The sequence below is a fragment of the Oryctolagus cuniculus genome, chromosome 1, assembly GCF_964237555.1.
Source record: "Oryctolagus cuniculus chromosome 1, mOryCun1.1, whole genome shotgun sequence".
Classification (NCBI taxonomy): Eukaryota; Metazoa; Chordata; class Mammalia; order Lagomorpha; family Leporidae; genus Oryctolagus; species Oryctolagus cuniculus.
Genome location: NC_091432.1, coordinates 39,796,610 through 39,824,438, shown reverse-complemented (window position 1 = coordinate 39,824,438; position 27,829 = coordinate 39,796,610). Strand labels below are relative to the sequence as shown.

Genomic DNA, 27,829 nt, shown 5'->3' with positions numbered 1-27,829 from the left:
GTGTTCTCTGATTTCTTCATTCTCCTTCCATCATGATGGCATTGCTCTTTTCCCCTCTCTCTTCCACACCATTGTTCTCTGGGTCTTGGATGAGTAGCATCTGATCTTAGCTGTCATTCCTAGAGAAGGATTTATTTGAACCTTCTAGATAATTCCAAATAACCATGTAAAGGTCAAAAGGGACAATAATACCTAGATAACTCATACTGACTTTCTCTAATAGTGCTAACAAACATCCCTGCTTGTTAAGTTCAGCAATGCATGCTGACAGTAGTGCATAGAGAAGTGGAAAGGAGGGAAATAAAACAATTTAATATTATTTCAGTAATAATTAATTTTAAGAATTTCATAATGGTGAAAATGTATCAATCAGAAGAATAAATACAATGTGATGTGATTTGAGTAATGAGCTAGTATTGTTGTATCTTATAGCCACAGTCTTCCTGGAGTTTTGGAAAAGGAGAAGAAGTATACTGACATATACTTGGGACCTTATGGAATGGGAAGAAGAGGAGGTAAGAGGTTAGAAACCTTAGATAAGGAAACTGGGATATTGAATGCAGAACATTATTGACTATTCTGACATCCAAGCTAGAAGCAGGTACACACCATTAGATTTTCATTTGATCTTTTCATTAACAATTATTTTACTTCATTAAGGTAATAGAGATGAATTACAAAGATTTATTTTTGAAACCATTTCTATGATGTTTCTTTAATTACACTAGTGGGCAATTGTACTAATTAAAATACAGTTTAGGATTATTTGGAAAATAATTTCATCCTTTTTTAAAAAATTCTTTTTTGTGAATACTTAATTTAAATGTAGGCCAAATTTAGGAGTTTTATATAAGCCCTTGGAGGCATCTTCCTAAATTTGTGGCTTTGATGATTAGACAACTTTCATTTCTCTCACAGGAAACACTTCGTCCCCAGTTTGAAGCCAAGTATTACAAGATGGAGGTTGTTAATCCCATCACAGGAAAACCTGAGCCACATCAGCCCTCTTCAGACAAAATCAGTCGTCTTCTTGTATCTGTCTCAGGAATATTCTTCATGGTAATGTATAACCATCAATATCAGAGTTGTGGAATTCTTGGTTTGCAAGGAAGGTCTCTGATACCAACTCATTTTGTGACCCTGAGAATATAAGAAGCCTATTTCAACCTTGGTAATACATGCAGTTAAATAAGATGGAAACCATAGCAAGGTGTGAAGATTTCATAAAAGGAAATTGTGCACCTCTCTACATGAAACATTCAGAGGGAGAAACAGAGATCAATCACCCAAGATAAAATGGAGATTGCATGGGTTTCCTTGATGAATTAGATATCCTGTGTTAAAACCAAACATACCACCAGTTGATTTATCAGAGTGAGTCAGGGGCTCGGTGATACAGGAATCAACTGAGTCAAGCCAGTTTGGAGTTCTAACAACAGAAGAAATGAAGGAGACTTATGGAAGCTCTCAGATCAAGTTTACACCTCCTAAGCTTAAAGCATTCATGATTGACAAGAGTTTTTCCAGGCCTATTACTACCCAAAACTGTAATATACATGCATAACAGAAATACCACCGGCTCAAGCATTTCTTTTAGATGGAAATGTCTACTTTTTCTTTCTTATTATTTTTTTTATTTTTGACAGGCAGAGTGGACAGTGAGAGAGAAAGAGACAGAAAGAAAGGTCTTTTTGTCGTTGGTTCACCCTCCAATGGACGCCGCGGCCAGTGCACCGCGCTGATCCGAAGCCAGGAGCCAGGTGCTTTTCCTGGTCTCCCATGCTGGTGCAGGGCCCAAGGACTTGGGCCATCCTCCACTGCACTCCCGGGCCATAGCAGAGAGCTGGGCTGTAAGAGGGGCAACTGGGACAGAATCCGGCGCCCCGACCAGGACTAGAACCCGGTGTGCCGGTGCCGCAAGGCGGAGGATTAGCCTAGTGAGCCACGGCGCCGGCCGGAAATGTCTGCTTTTTCAGCAGTTTTGTGAGTTAAATTAAAGAGTAGAGTAATTATAAAAAAATTTTAAAAAACATAAGGATTCCATTTAAAAGAGGAAATTTGAACTTAATTTGGATTTTAAGTGTGATAATTTTGTTATACTAAAACAACTTAAGTATTTCTGGGGTTTTTGTTTTCAAAGTTATTTATTTTAAATTATGGATTAAACTAAGTGTATTTATGGAGTACCATATGATGTTTTGAATTATATATACATTGTGGATGTTTAGATACAGCTAATTCAAACATATACTACCTCACATAGTTATCATTGTAAAATTTTAATTTCACATTATTTATTTTTTACTGTAATGTTGCTACTTCCTTAGTGGGGAAAATTAAATCTGTGAATCCTCTCTTGAGGTAGTATACGTGATCTCTGGTCTTGCTTTTGAGTTGTTAATGGTATAAGATATGGTTAACTTCTCTGTTCTCCTATATTGTAGATTTCCTTGGTGATTACTGCAGTGTTTGCAGTAGTGGTGTATCGCCTTGTCGTCATGGAACAATTTGCATCATTTAAGTGGAATTTCATCAAACAACACTGGCAGTTTGCAACATCTGCTGCTGCTGTCTGTATCAATTTTATAATTATTATGCTGCTGAATCTTGTAAGTGTTTATAATGTTATTTTTCGATAGATAAAACCAAATTGGAAAGGGGAATGATATAAGTTTATTTTATATTTGGAATATATTTAAATGGAAACCAAAATAAGACCAAGCCGTGTTTATGGCAAAGACAGCTCAGTTTAACTAAGAACATTTTATCTACATATTTTAGATGATCGATTTCTGAAATGAAAATCTAATACTAATTGTATTGCCCTTCCTGTCTTTTTTTGTCTATAATCTAGATGAATGATAATTTCTACTCATTTTCTAGTGTACGTTAGAGGTAGTATTATACTTTTCTTAGGCAAATAATGGATTGTTTGAATTAGAAAACTGCTCAAACATACTCAATCTCAATGGAGAATATGTCGGAAATATATGGGAAAATCTGTTTGAAAGTGAAGACTTCTCATCTCCAAGGTCTGATTTGAAATATCAAATAATCAGACAGCTACTCCAGCTTCATTCCAGTTTTCCATTTCTGGAATTTCTCTCTCTCTCTCTCTCTCTCTCTCTCTCACTCTGTCTCTCTCTCCCTCCCCCCTTTTCTCTCCCCCTCAATAAACTTTAATGTAGTACAATAGTTAAGATATTGTATTATAGTCTTACTGTCTTCAGTTTTAAGTTTAATTTCAAGAAGGAGCTATTTCTTACAGTGTCTCCAAACATGTCATACGATACTTTAATTTAATTTATTCCTTTGGCTCATAGATTAAAGTGTACAATAAACATCAAAAGTATATAATGCTAAAACTAGAAAATTATCACAGTAGTATGTGCAAGGTAGGATAAGTTGTACACCTCACAGATACCATATGGAAGAGTCATTTACAGCATAGACACTCTAAATACATATATTTATCATGCACATTTTCTGAAAGATAATAAAATACCTTGTTTCTAAGAATATCAGTATATTATGATGATTTTCCGAAGTAGACCAGAGGTTGCTGCAGTTGACCTCATTATTTCAGTGACAAAAACTAAGTAGTTTGTTTATTTCTAGATAACCCTAAGAGTCAGTCTGATTGTAAGTGGACTTATCTTCAGTAGGTTAGTTAATATAAAAATAACTGGCCATTGACATACTATCCAAGATCTATATTCTATTATTTAGAATCTAGGATTCAAGACACAATAAAAAATAAATGATAGTTGAAATACAAGGAACCCTGGAAAGGGTGAGAAAGAAGGCCTTAGATGAAATGGAGTGTTGGGGTCCAGAGACTAGATGGGAAGACTTGAAGAGAAGAGAGAGTATCTCTTCTGTGATAGGACAACAAGGAGGAGAAAAGGAACTGTCTTTGGAGAAACTAAAAGTGCAAATACATAGATGCATAGAACCATGTGGGAGTTTTTTGGGGAAATGATAAAAAATATGTTTAGAAGAATAAAGAAAATGAGATGAGGGACGTACATCAGTGTGCAGCTGTGGAGAACTTGAGAGCACATAGTGAATATGGACAGAATATTTCTGCTCTCCTACTCCTGTGGGCAGTTAGGATCTGTAAGGGACACAGTACTTGGGCAATAAATAGCCACCAATCACCTTATCAGATACATTGATAGATGTAGAGGAGATTAAAATATCATATATTATTACTACATAATTAAAGTGCTGATAAACTTGTAACTCAAAAAAATACAAAACTTACTAGGAAGAAAAATAAATCACAAAATGCTTAGAGTAAAAATAGTTATCTGGAGTAGAATACCAATCATGGCAGAAACTGCAAAAAAAATTACAAATTACTAATTCTGTCTCACCAAAGGCACTACATTTTTATTTACAAAGTTTAAAAAAAGTTTCTGTTTCACAAAATAATCCAAAATTTACACAAAAATATAAAACTTCCTAGGCAAACATAGAGGTGATTTTTAAACTATATCTGCTAACGATAGTATAAAAACTCAAACTCAGGAGCATGTACATCCACATAGATAATAATTCCAAGTACACATCAATACAATATCCGGAGTTATTGGTAAAAGGTAAGATAATATGTTATGTTTATTTTCTTTAAATGTTGTCTGATTTTTATCTAATATATATAATTTTCTAGATTTTCTATAATAAACTTCTATTAAGACTAGCCAACCCCAAATTTTGATATTAATTCCTGATATTTTACATTCAAGAAATCGACAATGATATAGTCTTAAATTTATGTAGAAAGATTATTATATTATTATGTAGATTTGCAAAAGTTAGAAAAGAGATCTCCATAAATGACCAACAGTAAGAAAATGCTAATTCAAATTGTATTTAATGGAGTATTATATGAACTATTAGAATTGTATTTTATATATCTTAAGGACTTAAAATACAGAAAAAGAATATTGAATTTTAACTGATTCTGGTTTTCTATAATACACACACTAGCACACACACACCAGGATTTTGAAACTAAAGGGAATGCCGATCAAATGTTAACGGTTTTCATCTATCATAAGGGAAATGATATGTGAAATACAGTTGTCACTTAATATAGCTTTTTCTGATCTTACAAATAGTTATTCCTGCACATATGTGTTGATTCACAGCCAGGAAAAAATGTACATAAATTTTTCTTTTAAAAAAATCTAGCATGTTATAAATGGAATAAATGAGAAATAGATTGCATATATACATGATATATTACATATATGTACATGATATATATGTATATATATGATATATATGTATGTATATCACCTCTAAAACTGTAGCCATATTGGTAGCAACTTTGGTCCACTTTGTAAATTTTTTCTTTTACCCATAAAAAAATGATTTCTCAGTGACTCAGCAACATGCCAGCAATCGGGCTTCCCTCTGTACATTGTCTTTCTTGATACTATAGTTCCGCTCATTGTCCTGACAAAAATAAGTGGACTCTGGACACATGCAAAGCAGATTAATTCATATGTGTGATTTGGGCCATACACTTTAATTTTTTGATATTTCAAATGAAAATGAAACTACCATTGGATTATGAAAAGATTAAATGAGATTCTCTTCTAGTGCGTAGAAAAGAGTAATAGTACAAACCTTTCCATCTATATTTGCTTCTTTTTGATATTTTATAATTTTATTTCCATTTATGAGTTATTTATTTCCCTTCTTACAAGATTTTGAAAGGTTGACAATTTTTTCTTTGGTCTTTCGAAATTCTTCAGAGCATTGGTACGTTAATTAATATTTACCTTTTGCTCATTTTTGTTTAAATGTTTTGGTTACTCAGTCATAAGCATTAAAATACCCAGTCATGTTTGCAGAAAGAGAATCACATGCATTTATTGTGTTACATTGTACAAAATATATAATAATATAGGAAAATATTTAAAGATTCTGTTCATGCAGACATCATACCACTATGATAATTTTTAGTAGTGTGATTCTCTTTAATGTATTAATTTTATTTTCTACTATTTAAGTCTGTTGTTTTGTCTTTGCTTTGAATGATGAACTTGATATGAATGATGAACTTTATTAATTTAAAAATTAATAAAGCAGGCTGGCGCTGCGGCTCACTAGGTTAATCCTCCGCCTTGCGGCGCCGGCACACCGGGTTCTAGTCCTGGTCAGGGTGCCAGATTCTGTCCCGGTTGCCCCTCTTCCAGGCCAGCTCTCTGCTGTGGCCAGGGAGTGCAGTGAAGGATGGCCCAAGTGCTTGGGCCCTGCACCCCATGGGAGACCAGGATAAGTACCTGGCTCTTGGCTTTGGATCAGCGCGGTGCGCCGGCCACAGTGCACCGACCGCGGCGTCCATTGGAGGGTGAACCAACAGCAAAAGGAAGACCTTTCTCTCTGTCTCTATCTCTCACTGTCCACTCTGCCTGTCAAAAAAAATTAATAAAGCAGAAAGCATTAAAATATTAAATAAAAAATCAACTATATCATAATGTCACTTGCCTCCCTTCCTACCATAAATCTAATTGTGTGTTGGAAGTAATTCATATTAATAGTTTTATGTTCCTTTATTCTCTTGCTCTCCAATTAATATTGCCTTCAAAAGAGCACCCTGTGTTCCTGTGTTTATTAGGTGATTTGTTTCAAAGACCTTCTGAACTTCAAAAACATTTTAAGTGAATTCATGGATGGACCTAGTATTTTTGAAGATGGGGAGTATTTCTTTTTAATTTAATTCAATTTTAAAAAATTTATTTATTTAAAGAGAGCAGATTTCATGTATCTCATGTATACAATTTTAAGCACATAATGGTACTTCCCATCTTCTGTCTCTTCTCCATCCCCCGTCTTTCCTTCCTTTTTTTTTTTTTTCATTTAATTTTTTCAATAGCATCCTTTCAACTTACTTTATAGCCACAGGCTTAATCCTCCACTAGATAAAGAACTCAACAAGTAGAAAGCAGAAAGACTTCTGTGTGTGTTCCACAAAGAGTATTGCACAAAAAAGGAAAATGAGGAAGTCAGGTGTTGATAAATAATTTTTGCTTAAGAACACAAGCATGGCATTTCTGGGAACAAACTCAAAGTCCAGGCTTCCATCCCTACTTCTCAATCAAGCAGAAGAACTTATCAGACCAAGCTCATGATCAACGCCTGCATTTGAAAAAATGGGAGCTTAGCCACCAAATATTTTCTTATGGAAGAGTTCTGTTTTCATTGATATTGTGAATATCAGAATCTGGCTGATCTTTTTCCAAGATGTACCAGATTCTGGTTTAATATTCCAGTTGCTTCTTCTTTATTTTTTTTAAGATTAATTTATTTATTTGAAAGACAGAGTTACACAGAAAGAGGAGAGATAGAGAGAGAGATAGAGGAGAGAGAGAGAGAGAGAGAGAGATGTCTTCCGTCCGATGGTTCACTCCCCTGATGGCCGCAATGACTGGAGCTGCACCGATCTGAAGCCAGGAGCCAGAAGCTTCCTCCAGATCTCCCACGCAGGTGCAAGGGCCCAAGGACTTGGGCAATCTTCTACTGCTATCCCAGGCCACAGCAGAGAGCTGGAAGGGGAAAGGAGCAGCCGGGACTAGAACCAGCACCCATATGGGATGCTGGCACTTCAGGTCAGGGCGATAATCCACTGCACCACAGCACCGGCCCCCTCCAGTTGCTTCTTATCAATCCTTTAAACTCTGACTGCTCTGCCTCCTACTCCTATCTTCAGTCACCACCCCATACCTAGGACCATAGCTCTCATAGTGAAATTCTCTCTCTCTCTCTTTCCACCCCCCAATCTCCTCCTGCTAAATGCTACTTGGTCTCACTAAGTTCATTCTTTGGTGAATCTAATGTATTCTCACCTCCAGAGAATTTTTATTTTATAGAAAACAAAGCTGAACTTGGTAAAGTGGATCTCTGTGAGGATCATATTCTCGTAAATTCAATCTTTTGAGATCAGCAAAAACCACACTGTCTCCTTTTCATTGACTATCAGAGCCCATGTAACTTTGTAGTGCCATAAAGTAATCATCCCTAATTCCTGTGAAAAGTCAGGAACTTATTTTTTTAAATGTTTATTTCTACCTGATGAGCATTTTAACATAAAGATTCAGGGATTACTTGAAGTAAAAGAGACCGAAAATAACCTCTATGTAGCTAACTAACTATGGAGAAGATTTTAAAATAGATTTGATATAAATCAATTAAATTAGGCAACCAACACATCTAATGGGAAAAATGTTATATTCCTCGTATTTAATCAGCGTAAAATAATAATGCTGTTCTGTATGTGTGTACTGGTTTCCTACTCAGGACATTAAAGCACTACATAGATTATATAGCCCTCCTGCTTTACCTGAATACATAGGAATAATTTAAGGGCATAATCAAATAAAGGTAGATTAACACCATAGTGTCAAATATTATGCCACCAATTGTGTTCATCTACAAAAAAGAATGCTACCTCCTATTGTGGTATTTTGAGATCAGAACTAAATATACATCTAATAAAATTGTGCTTCGGTTTCTTAATTTTTTTGTCATTTGGATCACTATGTCACCATTTCCCCTGAAGGAAAGACATGGCCTTATTCAAAATATTCTATTGCAATAATGTGCTTTTCAGCTTTAATCCATATACATGAGATTATAAAATGAAGACATGATGGGCCAGCACTGTGGCATAGTGAGTAAAGCCTCTACCTGTGGTACCAGCATCCCATATGGGTACTGGTTCATGTCCCAGCTGCTCCACTTCTGATCCAGGTCTCTGCTATGGCCTGGGAAGAGTGGAAGATGGCTCAAGTCCTTGGGTCCCTGCAGCCCTGTGGGAGACTCTGAGGAAGTTCCAGGCTCCTGGCTTTGGATCATCCCAATTCTGGCCTTTGCAGCCATTTGATGAGTGAACCAGCAGATCAAAGGTCTTTCTTTCTCCCTCTCCCTCTCTTCCTCTCCCTTTCTCCCTCTCTCTTTCCCCCTCTTTCTCTCCCTCTCTCTCTCCTTTTTCCTCTCTCTCTCCCTCTCTCACTTCCTCTGCATTTCTGTAACTCTGCCTTTCAAATAAATAAATAAATCTTAAAAAAGATGAAGACATGGCAAAATATTTCAAAACAATCAAGTTTTTTTTTTAAATCAGAAACTTTTAAAGAATAAACAGTCAGAAACTCTAAGTCATTCTTTTAAGCCATTCTTCATAATTTTTTATCTCCTTTATCCTATCAGTTACTAACTGTTGTGAATTTGTGTCTGTGACTTCTCTTTGATCCATTTCCTGCTCACCATCCTCACTTCTACATCCTTAGTTTAGTTCAACTACTTGTCCTTTTGGGCTTGTGACATTAAAGAAACTTTTTAACTGGTTTATCTTCACCTCTTCCTATCTCCCTTTTTCACAACTGTTGGAAGGATCTTTCTAAACTGTAAATTTGATCATTTTATTTTTAACTTGAAACTGTTTGATGAATGCCCATTGCTTCTGATAGAAATTATAAATCCATTAACCTGGCCCAGGAGGCCTTAGAGCTGACTTCTGCTCTGTTCTTGTGTAGGGTTTCATCTCATTTTCCCCTTTCCCTGTCTTCACTGCAGCCTACAGAACCACTTTCATTTGTCCCTCTGGCACTTTGACTTCACACCCAGAGTTCACAGGTTTCCTGTCTGCAATGCCCTTTTCTCTTTTGTTTCCCTGGAGAATATCTCTTTATCTTTAAAAATTCCAGTTAGAGATCTTTTCCTCCATCAAGCTTTTTCTCAGTCTTCTATGTAGACTTGCATAATCTCTTCTTTGTTTTTATCCTGCTCACAAGGTACTTGGACATTTCTATTCTCCCTCTTATCAGATTCTGCTGGTAGAACAAAGCAATACCTTTTGTGAATAGTCTTCTGTTGGAGTGCTTAGGAGGTATGTCTTTTCTCCAGCTAACCGAGTGCAAGCTCCTTCCAAGCAGGGACTGAGTTTCTTGCTTTTCTATTTAAATATAGGTCTCTACTTAATGCTTCGAAGCGGCTTACAATATAACCTTTGCATAAACTTGAAATATGTTATTCTCCAAATAGCCTGGCTAGCATCTATCATATTATATATCCTCATAATTCTTTTTACTTATTAAATTTTAATGTCTTTTAAGTTTGCCGCTTTTCTTTGAATTCAAACTAATAACCGAATTTAAATATTCTTTAAATAACACAAAATTTATAGATCATGGCATCCTAAATAATTATTCAACTAGAGAAAAAAATATGGGCCAATATAATAAACGTTTGATATCAAGTCCATGTTACAGATCATGAAAGCAATTTTAACTTTATTCTTACTTTGAATTAAATCACCTGGAAAACTACAGATTCTTGAGTCCCATTCAGAATCTGCTTTGTGAGGTTAAGCAAAATTTATTTATAACAAAATATTTAAAATTACTTGGTGGTGTTTTTGATCCTGTTAGGCCCTAAAATAGAATTACAAAATAGTTCAGTTAAAAGACCTAATGGAATTTATATGGACAACCATGATTTAAAAAAAAAAAAAACTTCTGAAATCAAAATATCTGTAACAGTAATTAAAACTTCAGTTTATTATTTTTGACATTCCATTCCTGAGCATAACTAAAAGCCAGGAAGATGGAATTTGAAATCATGTGTTGCTCTTTCCAAATTCTGTCCTGTTTATTTTGCTGCTACCCAAATATAGCATGATATTAAGGATTAGATAAATAGCATATCAGGAAATACTTCCAAAAAGTTTTCATGAAGTAAAAAATGTAAAATTATTTTAAAAATGTATATTTGTTGTTGCTTTCACTGAAACCTGAACTAATTTTGTCATATTACATCATCATAACAACTGTCTGGCCTCATGACTAATTTATAAATTTTAAGAAAAAACTAGAAACATCATTTTTCATTTCAATATCTAGGATTAGGTCAATTGAAGCATGGAATCATAGTGAGTGAAAGAGTGAGCTCCTTTTAGTATTCCTTCCCTCATTCAACAATTCATGCATTGTGCATGGAGAACATCATAACGAAAACATACACACACACACATACAATCCCTAACCAAATGTAGCCAATGTAAGTCCCCAGTTCTGGTTCTAGCCTCTTCCCCATTGTTCAGCCATTCCAGAACATTCATTATTATGCATTTTTTCACAGGCCTTATTACTTTCCTTAATACCTGGTTACCACTGGATACCAATTACAATGCAAATAGGTTATTATAGACCAGGATAGATCAAAGGGTTGATCCACACATCTTAAAGAGGAAAGGCTGTAATGCCAAGTGACTCATTTAATAAGAGGGCTTACTCTTAAAAATATTTATTTGTTTAGTTCGTTCATGTCCATGCCCGTGGTTTCTAGAAATTCAGAAAAGTAAATTACTGGGAAAGAACAGTAACCATCTGATTCTGCAAAAGCCAGTTTGGAGTTTGTTTTCGGGAGTGAAGGTTAGATTGTGGGGCTCTGACTCAGAAGACCACTAAATGAGTGTAAAACTTCCTGGTGTGCCCTTCACAACACCTATGCCCTTTCCCTACCCTTGCTGTTTTTTTCCCCACCAACTGATTTCTGCCCTATACCCTACACAAGGCTTTTAGAGGGAAGATAACTTCTCAGCCCAGAGTGAATTCTAAAATCCTCACTGTGGCCAATGAGGCTTCCCAAAAGCATTTCCCTCTGAGAAGTCTCTGACTCCCTTCCCACTACTTTGCTCTATAGTGGCTGCCACTCCTAACCCTCTAATCTCCTTGCCCTTGGTGGAATTCATCAAATCCATGCCAGTCTCAGGGCCTCTACATTGCTGTGTCTTTGTCTGGAGGGTGTTTACTTAGCCCAGCTTTCTGCAGTACTCCCTGCTGCACTTCATGCAGGTTTCTGCTCAAAGGTCAGCCCAAGAAAGGCTTGCCTGATCACTCTCCAGAACAGGACAATAACAACTGGTGCTCTATCCGCCAGCCTGCTTTCTTTGTCTTCCTGGTGCCTTGCATACCTGTTTGTTTGCCATTTGTTTCCATCCCCCAGGATTTCAGTTCCAGCAAAGTGGAGACTATGCTTGGTTGGTTGACTGTCATTTCGTTCCTCAAATGCTACATTATCTAGAAATTCTTAACAAATGTTTTAACCTAATTAATATATATGAATGAGAGAATGTCAACTTACTCAATGTAGTAATGCATAATATTTTATTTTTTTATAAGATGTATTTATTTGAAACAGTTACAGAGAGGAAGAGGCAGAAGCAGAAAAAAAGAGGGAGAGAGAGAGATCTTCCAACAGCTAATTCACTCCCCAAATGTCCCCAGTGCTGGGGCTGAGCCAGGCAGAAGACAGGAGCCAGGAACTTCATCCGGGTCTCCCATGTGGGTGCAGGGTCACAAGGACTTGAGCGATTTCCGTTGCTTTCCCAGATGCATTAGCAGGGAGCTGGATTGAAGTGGAGCAGCCAGGACTCAAACTGGTGCCCATATGGTATGCCAGTGCTGCTTATGGCAGCTTTCCCACCATGCCACAGTGTCACCTTAATAGGTGGCTTTTAGAAATGTAAGTTCTCCAACACAGTGTCATGAGTGTGTGTATGTATGTGTCTGTGTAAGTATAGACCATAAGAAGTACTTATCCCTGAGCCTCTCTATCTGCTCCTCTCCCAAGTACATGTCCAGCACACACATCATGGATACACATACAACTTACCTTGCCAAAGAGATTGCTGTTACACACAATACATTTGGATATATTTAAATCATAGTTTCTTCCTGAATTTTGTAGTTTTGAAGTTAACAAGTCACTCTGGGTGAACTGATTTTGTAATGCGTTATCATGATGGTACCCGTTGACCATAATATTTGGATCCATGGATGATAAAGGTTCTCAATACTCCAGAAAGCCCCCAAACATCTATTGAGCATCCTTTGTGATGTATAACATTCCTCCAAGGTTACTGTAATCCTTTGGAGCATCAGCTGCAAGTATTTCCATCCCAGGCTTGCAGGCAGACTTTGTGTGCTGAGTTTTGTCAAAAGTCTGAAACTGTGTGAAAAGGCATGGCACATAGATGCTGCAAAAGAGCCGCAGGGCAAACCTCGGCCCTTCTGCCTGCATGGTAGTGTCATCTCTGGAAAGACGCCTGATATTCTAATCTTGGTTTCCTGTTCTGTGAATGGAGATTATACCCACTTGACAAAATTGTTGTTTATGCAAAACAACATATATGACGCACCATTTGCCAATAACTAAACAACCTAAATGGCACTAATTAGCAGAACGAAGCTTCGGTCCCTGTGAAGGCACTTAACTCAGTGCTAGAGGCACAGTAGCTGCCCAAGTGCAATTTGTTGGTTGCTCAAATCCATCCTGTCATACTCCTTGAAGATTTTACTACAATCATCATATTTGATAAATTGGGCATAGAAAAGAGCAAGTTATAATAAAGGTAACTTTGTGCTCAGGAATTCTAGATAATCATTTTAAAAATTGAAAATGACAGCTTATAAGTATCTAAAATAAAAGTAAATAAAACAAAAACCTGCACTAGAGGTAGAATGAGGCTTTGTACTCATTGTGAGCTTCGTGTTTCCAGATAACACTGCTAATCTTAGGAAGAGGTATGTTATAATCACAGCTAAAAGAATTATCATAGTACTTCTATTGAAAGAACTGTCAGGGAAGGTAAACAGCCCTCAAAGTGGGAAGGTACATACCTTTGAATTTTGCATACCAACAGACAGTATTATTACAGCTATTATTCTAAGCTATATTTTTGAACTATGTTTCTATATAGTAATATCCACATGCACATGCATATACCCACAAACTCATACCACTCTTCTCTCTACGGCAAAAACATGTCTACTCGGGAAATTGTGAAATCTGTGTCTCTTATTTGAATCTATATAAATGGTGGTCTGAGGAATCTGTAGAAGTAGAAAGTGAAAATATTGTCAGAAAAATATGTTGTGCCTCTGATTTACAGCTTCAACAGGTTTGACTTATGATTCTCTTTTAAATAATCACCAAAACTATTTTGTTCTTAAGGAATGCAAGCTTGAGCATTGTTTTGTCTGGAAAATTCAATCATGTAGAATTCAGACTTTCACACAGCATTCTGTTTTAGTAAAAAAGACTGTATAATTTGAAGATAAAATCCCAGGCCAGCCATTAACCAACTGAATGACATCTGGGTTTTTTATTTTTGCTCTTGTTTGTAAAGTGGTTTATAAAATGGATATAAAGAGAGCTACCAGGTGCCGGCGCCGCGGCTCACTAGGCTAATCCTCCGCCTAGTGGCGCCGGCACACTGGGTTCTAGTCCCGGTCGGGGCGCCGGATTCTGTCCCGGTTGCCCCTCTTCCAGGCCAGCTCTCTGCTGTGGCCAGGGAGTGCAGTGGAGGATGGCCCAGGTGCTTGGGCCCTGCACACCATGGGAGACCAGGAAAAGCACCTGGCTCCTGGCTCCTGCCATCGGATCAGCGCGGTGCGCCGGCCGCAGCGCGGCGGCCGCGGCGGCCATTGGAGGGTGAACCAACGGCAAAGGAAGACCTTTCTCTCTGTCTCTCTCTCTCACTGTCCACTCTGCCTGTTAAAAAAAAAAAAAAAAAAAAAAAAAAAAAAGAGAGAGAGCTACCAGGCAAGACTTATTATTACAGAGAACAACTGTGTCTATCCATTTATCTATTTTCAAATGCATTTTATCATATCCATTTTGTGCATTAATGTATATAAGAAGCACTGTATACCTAGTTTTAACAAATGTTTCTATATGACTGAAAATGTGATATTTTACACAACACACTTTGACTATTTCCTTGAATAGTGTAAGTACTATCATTTTCTAAATAAAAATATAATTGACTATTCTCTTCTATTATAGGCTTACGAAAAAATTGCTTACCTTCTCACAAATTTAGGTAAGTGTATTTTTCTTACTTTTCTCTCTAGTAAGAAGCCAATATACAGGTATATCAGTCTAGATTTCCTGTATATATTTTAGCATTTTAATGCCTTTGATTATATAATTATATATTATAAAATCAGAGAGGTCATGTAGAGGTTGATCTATACTGAACAACAATTGAGATGTAATTCATGTGGTTTCAAAACATCCAGTATTAGAAATAAGTAAAATGTGATTCTCATTACTTGGAATTCCTATTTTTCCAACTTTTCAGCTCTTTTGGCTATTTCCTCAATGTATTTTATGAAAATAGTATTAAATGTACACGTAATTTGAAAAGACGAAACACTGTTAAGAGATTTCTAATAAAAATCTGTCTTTTGTCACCTTACCCAGTTCTGTTTTCTATACCCTAGAGGCAGCTACTTTTTAATATTTTGTAAATTTATTGTTATTTCCCAACCTATTTCTAATCATGTGCTTCTATTCCCATTATTGAATTTTACCTGTGGTAATCTATTTCCTTCTGATTATAAAAGCATTAGTTTAAGGACTTATCACCTAATATCCCCTGCAGTACCTTATCCTGCATATGGCCCCATTCCTCACTGGATACACACAAACTTCATTTCTCCTCTTTCTGAAGTGTCAGCATTTTTAGCCAAATTAATATTTAATGTTCACATCATTGTGTCCATGTAAGATTTTCCTATCTAAAGTGTGATATGTACTCTGATATGTTTTAGTATCATGCCATTCAAGGCATTACTGATTTTTTTCTTGCTATGTGATTTATATCCTTTCCTTAATTTATCCCACACCTTTTTCCAAAATGCTCTGTTTTCTTTGAATCTATTAAAACATGTCAGATGTTCTAGACTTGTGGTGACTTCCTGGAGTTAACTTCTTGAGCCCTATATCTACTTCAGTCTACATGGGGTGCCTTCTATGCTTGTGGCCACCTGCATCCTGGCTGGCTTTTACCAAAATGTAGTAATGCCTCTCACCATTTTTCTCAGTTGGATGCTACTTCACCAGTGTTTTGTCTTCTATCTTGGCTTAATTCCTTATTTTTCTACCTGCATGTAAATTTCTTGGAACTTTGCATCTCTGAAAATATCTTTATTCTATTCTTAAGCTTGTTTTTAGTTTTCCTTGATATAAAATTCTAAGCTGGGGCTAGTTTTCCCTTTGATTTAAAAACTATTTTATCATCTAATTATTTAAAAATTTTAGTTAACATGTAACATTTGTACATTTTTATCAGATTGAGTGCAATTTTTCAACACATGTATGCAGCAAAAATTGATCAAACCAGGCAACTCCTGTTTCATTTCTTTATCTTTTCTTTGTATTTGGAACATAAACACCTCATTTCTTACAGTTCTTTAAGCAGGATATACTATATCATTGTGAAGTACAGCTACTCCACTGTGTCTTGGAACATTATAACTTTGTAGGATTAACAAGTTCCTTTGAATTTTAGAAGGAACTTCTTACTTTTCTAGATACCAGCATCATGATTGAGAACCTGCTAAAACTGATCCCCAGCTCCTTGCCTGTGACCTGCTTTGATTTTTCATTTATTTCCTCAGTATTTCACACTGATGTACTTTGATCAGAGCTTTAATCATTCTTTATGCTAGATACTGAGTGCATCCTATCAGTTTGTGTATCTGTTGTGTCCCCCAGGAAGCAGACACTCAAATGGAGGTAGGCACGCAAGAGTTTTATTAGGAAATAACTTGAAAAAACATAAGTAGTAAGAGCAGGATAGGGTAGGGAGAGCTTTACACAGCAACACAGAGCTGGTGGTTTTAACTAACCCAGTGGGGAACTCGAGGGAGAACATTTCAAAGATTTAGAGGAACATAACCTTGGTTCTAATTGCCAAAGTCCCAGTATCCCTGTCCTTGCTGAATTACTGGTTCATTGCTGCCTGGCAAGCGTGAGGTCTTGGTCTGAAAGCTGGTCTAGCCCAACAGTGAAAACAGCTGGGGGCTGTTAAGTAACTGCACACTGTGCTTTGGAACAGCAGCTTCGGCAGGAGGAGAAATCCTAGTGGCACACCTCCTTAACTGCCACAACCTGGAAAGTCGGAAACTTCACTTCTGGGAAATTTGATATATTGTTTGTTTGATAGTTTCCTTCCCTCCTCCCTTTTCTTTCTTTCTGGAGCTCTTTATAGTCAGATGTTTCTTGACACATCCTTTAATATTGTTTCTTTTCCTTTCTCATTTACTACTATTTTTCTCAGAGTTTTTGTTTGTTTTGTTTTGTTTTTTTGACAGACAGAGTTAGACGGTGAGAGAGAGAGGCAGAGAGAAAGGTCTTCCTTCCATTGGTTTACCCCCTAAGTGGCCACTACGGCTGGAACTACGACGATCTGAAGCCAGGAGCCAGGAGCCTCCTCCTGGTCTCCCATGCAGGTGCAGAGGCCCAAGCACTTGGGCCATCCTCCACTGCCTTCCCGGTCCACAGCAGAGAGCTAGACTGGAAAAGGAGCAACCAGGACTAGAACCCGACGCCCATATGGGACGCTGGCGCCACAGGAGGAGGATTAACCAAGTGAGCCACGGTGCAGGCCCTATCTCAGAGTTTTTTTCAAGACGATGTCACCTTTATCTTCCCAGTCTTCTCTTGAATGTTTTGTATCTGCTCATATTTTACACTTCCTAGAATATGAAATACTTTCCGTCCTCTTAGTAGCCCTCTCCTATGTCATCTTGTTCTTTTTAACAGATCCATGTTTCATGGAGGAAATATCATGTAACTGTTAATAATATAGAATATGGAGTGAGAATGCATGGGCTTAAAACTTCTCTGTGATTTATGATAAGTGATTATATAATCATGATCAATTTATTTAGTCTCTTCTTGCCTCATGTTCCTTATCAAAAGATAAAGATAGCATTTTCTATAAATATTGCATACCTAGTGTTATTTTGGAGTGACTGACACCCAGTTACTATCAAAAACATTCTTGCTACTAACCTCTGCTTTCTCTTTGAGGATAAATACTATGGGGGTTGGAGGACTTTTTTTCCTAATTTTTTTTTTTATTTTTCTTTTGGTTTTTAAGTAGTTTCTCTATGTTTCCAAGCTTCTCTTAAGTAAAAACTTTATGCTCAACAGATTAACAAATATTATTTTCAAACACTTGGTACATTGTCAAAACTTATCCATACAGTTTGGCCACCAACAAAATTGCACCTTTTTGCCCTAAAGCTGAAATCTTACAGGATACATTTGTAAATCATGCTGCATTAAATATAGAAATGGGAAACAACTAGAAGAAGTTTTAAAATACCATTTCTTTTTTAAATAAAAATTTGTGTTAAAGGATCAAATCACAAGCTAGAAGGAAATGACAGTGAGAGCACACATAACAAAATATGTGGGGTTATGTTCTTACCAAATGTTCTTGCTGACTCACAACAATAGTCATTCTTTTGGATGCCCTACAGACCCCTCCCAGTTATAAATGCCATTCCCAATGACCTAGTCCCTCTTCCTTCCATGTGACTGTGCTCATGTATTCTTTTGGTCTATATTTTGGTGAAATCAGATCGCATCTTTTTTTTAATATGTCTTGAATTTTTCAACTACATCAAAATATCAGAGGGACTTCTTTTTAAAATCATTTATTTGGATACTGAGCTGAAACTGCAGTACATGCTGCCAATTTGATCCAATCTCTCTCATCTTTTTTTTCCTTTGCATCATGGAAACATCAGACATGAGTTGACAGCATTCTTGGATATTATCTTATCTAAATCCCTCATTGCACAAATGGCAAAAATGTATTACAAAAATGTGAAGAGGTCTGCCTTTGATTTTTTGCAATAGGGTATAAGAATGAGACAAGAACTCAGCTCTTCTGATGGAAGCACCCCTCTTTTCTTTGACCATTCTGCTTCATACTACACACAAAATATTCATTCTTCAAAGAACTCTGTGGACAATTTAGGTCTGTGTATTGTATATAAGTGTGTTTGAGTTGGTAACAGATTTATCCAATACTTATGGTTACTTCTACAGAAAATAGTAAATGTACTCTTGACAATGTTTTTATATTAATAACAGGGATTACAATTTTATAGCTAGTGGGAAAGCGTGATGGTAATCTTATTGGGTCATTTCATCAAATTTTTACAGCAGATATTATCATTCACACTTTGCAGACACAGGCATTAAAACTCAGAAACACCAAGTACATCATTGAATTAGGGTAGTACTAAACCAAAACTTGACCATGAGGCTTCTTCTGATTCCATGTCCACAGTTTTGGTCACTCATCTACAGAAATGCAATTTATATTCTTTTTAGAATATCCTCGAACAGAATCTGAATGGGAAAACAGCTTTGCCCTGAAGATGTTCCTCTTCCAGTTTGTCAATTTAAACAGTTCTATCTTCTATATTGCTTTCTTTTTGGGGAGGTAAGTCACCTTTATACGTTATCTTTGTGCACACACAGGGTCATCAGTTTCATTGTCCATTAATTAACAGAACTGGTAAATTCTTGTCTTCTACTTTGTAAATCTGTTAATCAGTCTTCACATGTATTCTCATTCAAATTACTTCTGATAGTCAAAACCAATTAATGTTGGCAAAAAGGAACCCTATTTGCCATATTTAAGTTGAATTAGAACCATCTGTTAATCAGTAATGACTTCGTTAAAGAAGAAAATAATTTTTTGTGTAACCTGGGGTACAATTTTTTGTTTTCAAAGTTTGCTGTAAAATAGAAAAAGAGGCATATTAATTTAATATTTATAGTTTACATTCACTTAACACTCTACCCAGTGCCATGGAAACATTCAGAAGCTAGAAAGATTTCAGTCCAAACAACTCAGCAAATTCTTGTAATATTCATTGATTGGATGGGCAAGACATTAAAACTCTGCATGTGAAAATGGAAAAAGTCATTTGGTTATTTTGAACTTTCTCAACCCATTGGTATTGAGTTCTTTGAATCATTTTATTTTTTTTAAGTCAAGCACTTTGATGTTGTCTAAACATAGCAAAAGTGAATTGTTTGGGGACAAATTGCACCAATGACCGTTTATATCTACCCACACATGCACTCTCTGTGATGTGTTAGTACATGTTCTTCAGTAATCTCCAGTTAACTGCTAATTATCTAAAATGCCTTTTCACAGATTTGTAGGCCACCCAGGAAAATACAACAAACTTTTTAACCGGTGGAGACTGGAGGAAGTAAGTAACCCTGTGAGGGTGGGTGAGAGGATGGACTTGGGCCACTCACCGTGGGAGTAAAGGGCCTTGGGAGAGAAGCTGAAGTTCAGGGAAGTCCAGGCAAGTTAAAGACATATTATTTTAGAGAAAAGTTGCCCTGAATTCAGAAAGGAAACAGTCACATATTTTCAAAATAGAGGGTGAGCTGAAAGTTAAACTCCAAAATTCTGACCTCATGTCTTTTTATTCTATCACATCCATTTCTTCTATTCACAAACCCCAGGAATTTAACTACAGTAATTCTGCTCATTTGGGATATTGGTATTATCTATTGCATGGGCTTTCATACTTTTAAGCATGTTAGGCTTCTTATTAGGCAACGGAATTTTAGTTCAAAAGGAATCTTGCCTGAAACATAAATATATAGGTACATCTGACTAAGACTCTAAGTTTTTGATTGGTTTTGAATAAGTTTGTCACGTAAAAGAAATTCTAGGAGAAATATTGTCAGGTTACCGGGTAAACACATTGTATATTCTTACTGAGACTGAGTAGTTGTCCTTCAGAATTCCACTCCCTGCTTGTTGTGTATGATCATGCTTCTACTCAGTCTTTTGCCAACAGAAAAATTTTAATTTTAACCAATAAAATCGTCAAAAAGATTTTTCTTTTTATTTTGGTATCTTTAATTATGAATGAGATGAGGAATATTTTATATGATGTTTGGATATTTTGTATTTATATGTATGGATAGTACTTCAACCCATTTTCTTTAGATTGGTTTCTTACTAATTTATAAACTAATAAAATTAGGCTCTAGTATTTCAAATTTGCTGAAGATATTTTCCAGTTTTTCTGTATCCTTTAAAATTATGTATTCATTTTTAATGTATTTGAGAGATATAGAGACACAGAGTGTGAGAGATGCTGGGCAAGGGGGAGAGACAAAGAACACTCCCATCCACTGATTCACTTCCCAAATGCCGCTTGCGGGTGGAACAGGTAAAGTCAAGAGCCAGGAGCTAAATCCAGGTCCCTGATGTGAGTGACAGGAACCCAGGTATTTGAGCCATCACTTGCTGCCTTCCAGAGTGAGCATTAGAAGGAAAAGGAAATCAGAACCAGAGATGGAACTAGAACCCCAGCACTCTGGTATGTTTTGCAAGAGTCCCAATGGACAGTTTAATCACTATGCCAAACACTTTCCCCATTGTTCTTTATGTTTTAATTTTATTTTGATATTTTTTACAAAACTGTATAGAACTTTCTTTAATGGATTTTGCAATTTGCATCATGCTAAAATATTTTTCCAATACTTAGATATGTTTGACCATTAAGCATCTATTTTCTTGTAAAGAGTAGTTAAGCATTTTCTCCTCATCTGGAAGCCACATTTTAATAAAAATACATTATTTGCTTTCAGCAAAATGAGATTCTAGATTTTTAATATCACAACTTACAATTGTGTCTATTTATAAGCTCTGCTCTATATCATTGGTCAGAATGTCTGTTACTTCTATAGTTCAAAATTATTTTAGCTATTCTAATATATAAGCCAGTTGAACATAAGTTGGTGTTAGTAGAAGTCATAATATGAAGAGTCTAAGAAAATACTCCTCAAAAACTGAGGAAACTGAGGGTGGAGGTATTTCTAGTCTTTATTTAAAAGGTTCCTCCAGTCTCAAGATAGAGGGAGCCTTCATTTATGTTATCCCAGAGCATTCTAGAAATTGATTGGAATATATGAATAAAACCTAGAGCTTCCTAAGAACTTATGTTTTATCATTGCAAACCTGACAATTCTTTGCCATGATTCAGCCTCTCTGAATAGCCATTTCCTCATCCTAAATTGTCAGTAGTACTATTTAAATTGCAAAGTTGCTTACAGATAAGAGGTAATTTACATAACAAAAAATACTATAAATTATTTCAGTAAAAATTCTATAAACTATTACTGATCTTTATCCATGCTCTTTCTCCACTGCTATCTGGGTACTAATATTCTTTTGGCCAAAGACACACTCAGGCCTTTCTTATTCCCAGGACGGCCTGGATTCCCCAGATTCAACTTTCTTTCATGACCCAGAATGATGACTAAAGTACTGATCACCTCCCTTTTGGGGGATCCAACTTACTTTTTGCTCTGAGTGTTCGGCTGGAGTTAGCAAGAGTAAAGTGGAGAATAGAGCACTTACAGCCACATAGATCTGCATTTTGATGGTGCTTTTGTGGCTTTTGTCACCAGTGATTTTGTTTAATTTAATATTTTGATTCTTAATTATGAAAGTATTAGAAATCTTGATTTCTCTTGGAAAATTCAGGGAAAATAAGAATAGTAATTGTGTCAGGTAAATGTTACAGGGCAATCCTAAACATTTGTCACAAAATATATGATATGTGGTAGCCATTTCCAACAAATGATTACTTATTTTGAAAAAGGAATCAATTAAATTAACTATTCGGTAGTGATATACCTTAGAAATATTAGAAGTGTGCATATAAAAGGTATACATATTAGAATATTAGAATTGACCCTCTGCTGAACATTATAAAGTGTACAAATAAAGAAGTCCCTTTCTCTTCTTTGAGTATGTTAATGCTTTGAAGACAGGACATAACCATGAAAATTACACATTTTTTTCTTGGATTCTTATAGTCTACATTCTAATCGTGTCCCATCCAGATGCATGATCGTAATATCTATAAGCTTCAACTCCTGCTTTTGTAAACTTATAATAAGATTAAATTGGATTGCACATGTAAAATACCAGGCAAAATTAATGATAACCATTATAAAGCAAGAAAAGCGTGCCAAAATTTGATTTAGAACATTTAGGAGCTGTCTATACTGTACTTGTGAATCCCATACAATAGCTATGCTATATTTTACATTAATATCTTATGTAAATTCAATATTAAAGTTTTTAATAATAACTTGCATTTATTGAATGCTTTTAATGCATGCTACCATGTTCCAACAATTGTTACTAAGTGATCTACATATAGTCATTAAAATTAATCCTCACAGCAATTCTATTATTTTATCTGTTTTATGCATGTGGAAACAAAAGCACAGAAAAGTTGTATAAAAAGCATAGAAAAGTTGTATAAAAAGCATTGAAAAGTTGCATAACTTGCTTAATATTACACAAAGGTACTTACAAATTAAAGGAGTTATTTAATCTAAGCAGTGTAGTTTTAGCATCTGTGAACACTGTAGGTTCTACTATCCAATGGGATAGTTTGTAGGCACAAGAGAGAACATAGAAGACATTTATTTTGCTAGGTAATGATGATGGTGGTAGTGATTATTATTATTTTGCTAAGATTACTTGTGAGAAAAAAGTGGACAAGTATATGAAATCCCCTAACCTTGGCTTGGCCGTTATCATTTTGATAACGATATGATTTTGTGTGGTATAGTTGGAATGGATACCTTGGTCTAATGCATAGTCATTCATGCTCTTTTACACAGTCTAAATATGAGCACCTTTTACCAGATGAATTGTAAAGTATTGAGTTAGGGGCTTTAGCTCAAAGCTATCATTACATGAATGTAGTAGACTTTCATAAATAATTGGTTGCTTTTTTCATTCTTATAAATCACAAATTCATCAAGGCTGAGTTTCCACGAAATTATAAAAGGACTGTCTTCCAGCCTCCACTTTTAGCCTATTCTTTATGTGCTCAATCACTTGGGCATCTGATTTTCCTTTTTTTCTCCCAGTCTATATAAAAATATGCTTGTGCTAAACCCATATTTCAAGGCAACAAACACATTTGGTGAACAGAATTCACCTTTAGCATGGTGAAAAGAGCAGTGGATCAGGAAGCAGGAAACCAGGGATTTCTTCCCCATAGCACCAGCCAACCTTAAATGACCTTGGAGAAGATAATTTGCTTCTAAGTCTCCCTACAAAAATGAAGAGCTTCAGTTTGCTGCTGTGATCTATGACCTGCCCCTGTGGCTTAATAATTATTCTACTTCAGACAGTCTATGAAACCCATTTATCACATATATCTGGAAGAGTTCAGGGGACCCTAAATTCAAAGTTCTGGGCACTGTAGAAGAAAGAGACATGCTTCGATGGAAGAAGTTAACTTCTCCACACAAGAAGTATGACCACTGGCAAGCTTACCTTCTGGCTCAGATTGGAGAATGTTAAATTACTGGCTTGGAACAAAAAAAGCAGGTTCTTTGTGTCCCAGTTATTTTTCCCTTTTTGAAGTCCCACTAGTACTGATTTGATAAAAATAGAAACTGTGAAATCAAAGCCACAGAGACTAGCATCCCTATGAGCAGGACATGATCCCCCCCCCCCCCCATTTATAAAGAATCAGACTTGTTTATCTACCCAAAGATCTTCTGAAATGTTTGGGCGCAATTTTCATTGAAATTCTATTTTGTTGGTATTGATTTCTAATACCAACTAAATGAAAATCCACAAAAGCACAAGAGCACAGAGCAGGGAACACTGGGATCATACTGACAAACATCTTGATGTACATATTTATCACTTAAAAATACATTATAGGGAGAGGTATTTGGCACAGTGGTTAGAACTCTGCTTGGAATTCACATGTTCCATGTCACAGCACCTTGTTTTGAGTGCCAGTTCTGCTCCCAATTCCAGTTCCCCGCTGATGTGCACCCTGGAAGGCTCAAGCTCTTGAGTCACTGACACAAGTGTGGGAGACCAGATTGAGTTCTAGGTTCTCAGCTTTGTCCTGGCCTACTCTCAGCTGTTACAGGCATTTTTACAGTGAATCAGTGGATGGAAAATCTGTTTTCTTCCCTCTCCCTTCCTCCATGACTTTCTGTGTCTCTTCTTTTCAAATAAAAATAGATAAAAGTTGACAATATTTTAAAAGGCATTTAAAAAAGTGTATTATAAGTATACATGGAAAACTTTATGGGTAATAGATTTAAAAAATAAGTTTACTTTGTTGCAAAAATAGTCTTGAAATCCATTCATAGTTTTTTTCATAATACATATTTTTACATGAACTTTGTGAAGGTCCTTATTTATATAGATTGTCTCTCTCCAGGTAAAGTTTAATACTTGACCTCCATCTTGAAAGTAGGTTAACCTTATTAGTTAACTTCTAAGAGCAGAAGATAGAACAAACTGAATAAGTTCTCAGGGAAAATATCTGAAACATACTACTTCACCCACTTGATGAAGGTGAACATTACCAATGATATCATGTGGCTATCGTGCAGCTCTGAGACTTGTGATGAAATTGACACTTCCACTTCTGTGGGATCCACCTCAGAATACATAATACCAGTCTCAACACAAGAAAACCATAAGACAAATCCTGTTAGGGAAGTTCATAGAAAACCCATCTAGTAATCCTTTAAACTGCACAACTTATAAAAAATTGCCCAGACCAAAAGAGGCTTGGGAGGCATAAAAAACCAATGCAATGAAGTAGGTATATTGGTTTGTAAAGGAGCATAGAACAAAACAAAACAAAACAAAAAAAAACAAAAAATTAGAATAAAATAAAACAACAAATAAACAATGGATAAAATCTGAATAGAATCTAGTGTAGTTCAGTGCAACCTGATAATGTCAGTTTCGTAGCTTTGACAAATACATCAGGGTATACAAGAAGCAGCAGAGATAATTGATTGAGGAGTATATGTAAACTGTACTATTTTTGCTTGGCTTTTGTGAATCTAAAATTGAAATTAAAAAATCTTATTTAAAATAATATAATAATGTAAACATTATGCCACAGACATGATTTACATTTCTTCTACCTGAATGTTAATAGCTAAATAAGGGTACTTTAAAAATTCAAAAAGCAATTAAAAATAAGCCTATTTTGGTACAAAAAAATTTGAAATCCATCCATATGTTTTTCATAATGCTCATTTTCCATAAACCTTTCTGAAGCTGCCTCGTGTTGCTTTGATAGCATTATTTAAATGTGATCTCACCCAACTCAAAGCTTGGTAGAGTTGTTCAATAAAGTCTAGCTTTGTCATTAATTTTGATCAGTAATACCTAGTAATTACTGAAAAAATTTCTGTTAACTATCTTCAATCATGCTGTTCCTTCCTTGTTTGTATTTTATTTACTATGCATCTGATAGTGTGACTTGAATTTAGAATTCCATGTATAATTTACAGGTGGGATATTTGAGCCATCTGGAAAGAGGAAGATCATTGTCATATTCTTATGATTCTTTTCCAGTGTCATCCTAGTGGCTGTTTGATAGACCTCTGCCTCCAGATGGGTGTTATTATGTTTTTGAAACAAATATGGAACAACTTCATGGAACTGGGATACCCGTGAGCATATTAATTGTTTTTTAAAGATTTATTTATTTATGTGAAAGTCAGTTACACAGAGGGAGAGACAGAATGAGGTGGATAGAGGTAGAAAGAGATCTTCCATTAGCTGATTTACTATCCAGATGGCTTTAATAGCTGGAGATGGGTCAGGCCTTAGCCAGAAGCCAGGAGTTTCATCTGGGTCTGGATAACAGGGGCCCAAACACTTGGGCCATCTTCTGCTGTTTTTCCCAGAACAGTAGCAGAGAGCTGGATTGGAAGTGGAGCCATTTCTACTCAAACTAGCACCCGCATGGGATGCTGGTGTCACAGGTGGCAGCCACAACACCAGCCCAGAGCATGTCACTTTTTCACTTTCATTACATATATATTGCTATAAAGAAGAAAGAAGTAGCATGAGTAGTGTCTAAGAAATTGGGTGTGGTCATCAGACGGATAAGGGTTCATTTCCCACTCTTCCCCTTAGTGAGTTTGTGACCATGTGGAAGTTAATGAACCCTTTGAGCCTCAGGTTCACATCTTTAAGAAGGGAGCAACATTCATGTCCATCTCAAGAACAGTTGGAAAGGTTAAAGAGAATAATGGATGTACAGTTACTTGCTAAATTATTTAAGACACTTCTTGCTCTTTTAAAATTGTAAACTATTTTTTAAAATTTGAGATACATAAAAATAAGAGAGAGTGAGCACATACACTCTTGTCCACTGATTTACTCCCTAAATACCCACAATAGATGGAGTTGGGCCAGGCTGAAGCCAGGACCAGGAACTCCATCCAAAATTTGCTCATGGATGGCAGGAACCCAATTGCTTAAGCCATCACTGCTACCTCCCAAGGAGTACATTAGTAGGAACCTAAATCAGACTTCAAACCGAGACAGTCCAATATGAGATATGGATATCCCAAGAGGTGGCCTATAGACCTAACACCCACCCCTGTTTTTAAAATATTATTGACAATATAAGTTCTTAAGAACAAAAATAATTTTCTGGTTTATTTTGGCTTTCATCAGAATAGAATTGTTATTAAATAAGGAGAGCCTTTACCCCTCCCAAAATAATAAAACAAAGATAAAATCCTGGATGGGAGGTTTTGTACTCTGTTACAGATACCAGAAAAGAAAGAAATCATTAGAACAGTATTCACAATGATAATATCAAATAATAATTCTATTTTTGCCCTTTTGGATGAAATTAACCTGACAGAAGAAATTTAACCTGCTAACAGAGATGCTTATTGTCCATGTTTACATCTATTTAAATATACTTTCTTTCAAATTCCAGGGTATTTGAAACAATTTAGTACTAAAATTTCGGAACCTAATAATAAAAGTTTACAAATATAACTATTTTGAGTAATTTCCTGACTATGGGAGCAGACTGGTTAGTTGATTGATGACATATATAGATCAGGCTTAGTAACCAAGTGGTAGTGA

At 35.9% G+C, this 27,829-nt stretch overlaps 1 protein-coding gene across 11 annotated transcripts in view; it reads left to right on the top strand.

Annotated features, from left to right (window-relative positions):
* Positions 1–27,829, top strand: part of ANO3 (anoctamin 3) — a 426,063-nt gene that overhangs the window by 367,218 nt on the left and 31,016 nt on the right. For all 11 annotated transcript variants that reach the window (XM_070072318.1, XM_070072307.1, XM_051825141.2 and 8 more), the window contains 7 exons: positions 433–515; positions 919–1,059; positions 2,445–2,609; positions 14,863–14,899; positions 19,216–19,327; positions 20,051–20,108; positions 26,294–26,391. In XM_070072318.1, coding sequence (XP_069928419.1) covers positions 433–515; positions 919–1,059; positions 2,445–2,609; positions 14,863–14,899; positions 19,216–19,327; positions 20,051–20,108; positions 26,294–26,391 — 694 coding nt within the window. The remainder of the gene's footprint in view (positions 1–432; positions 516–918; positions 1,060–2,444; positions 2,610–14,862; positions 14,900–19,215; positions 19,328–20,050; positions 20,109–26,293; positions 26,392–27,829) is intronic.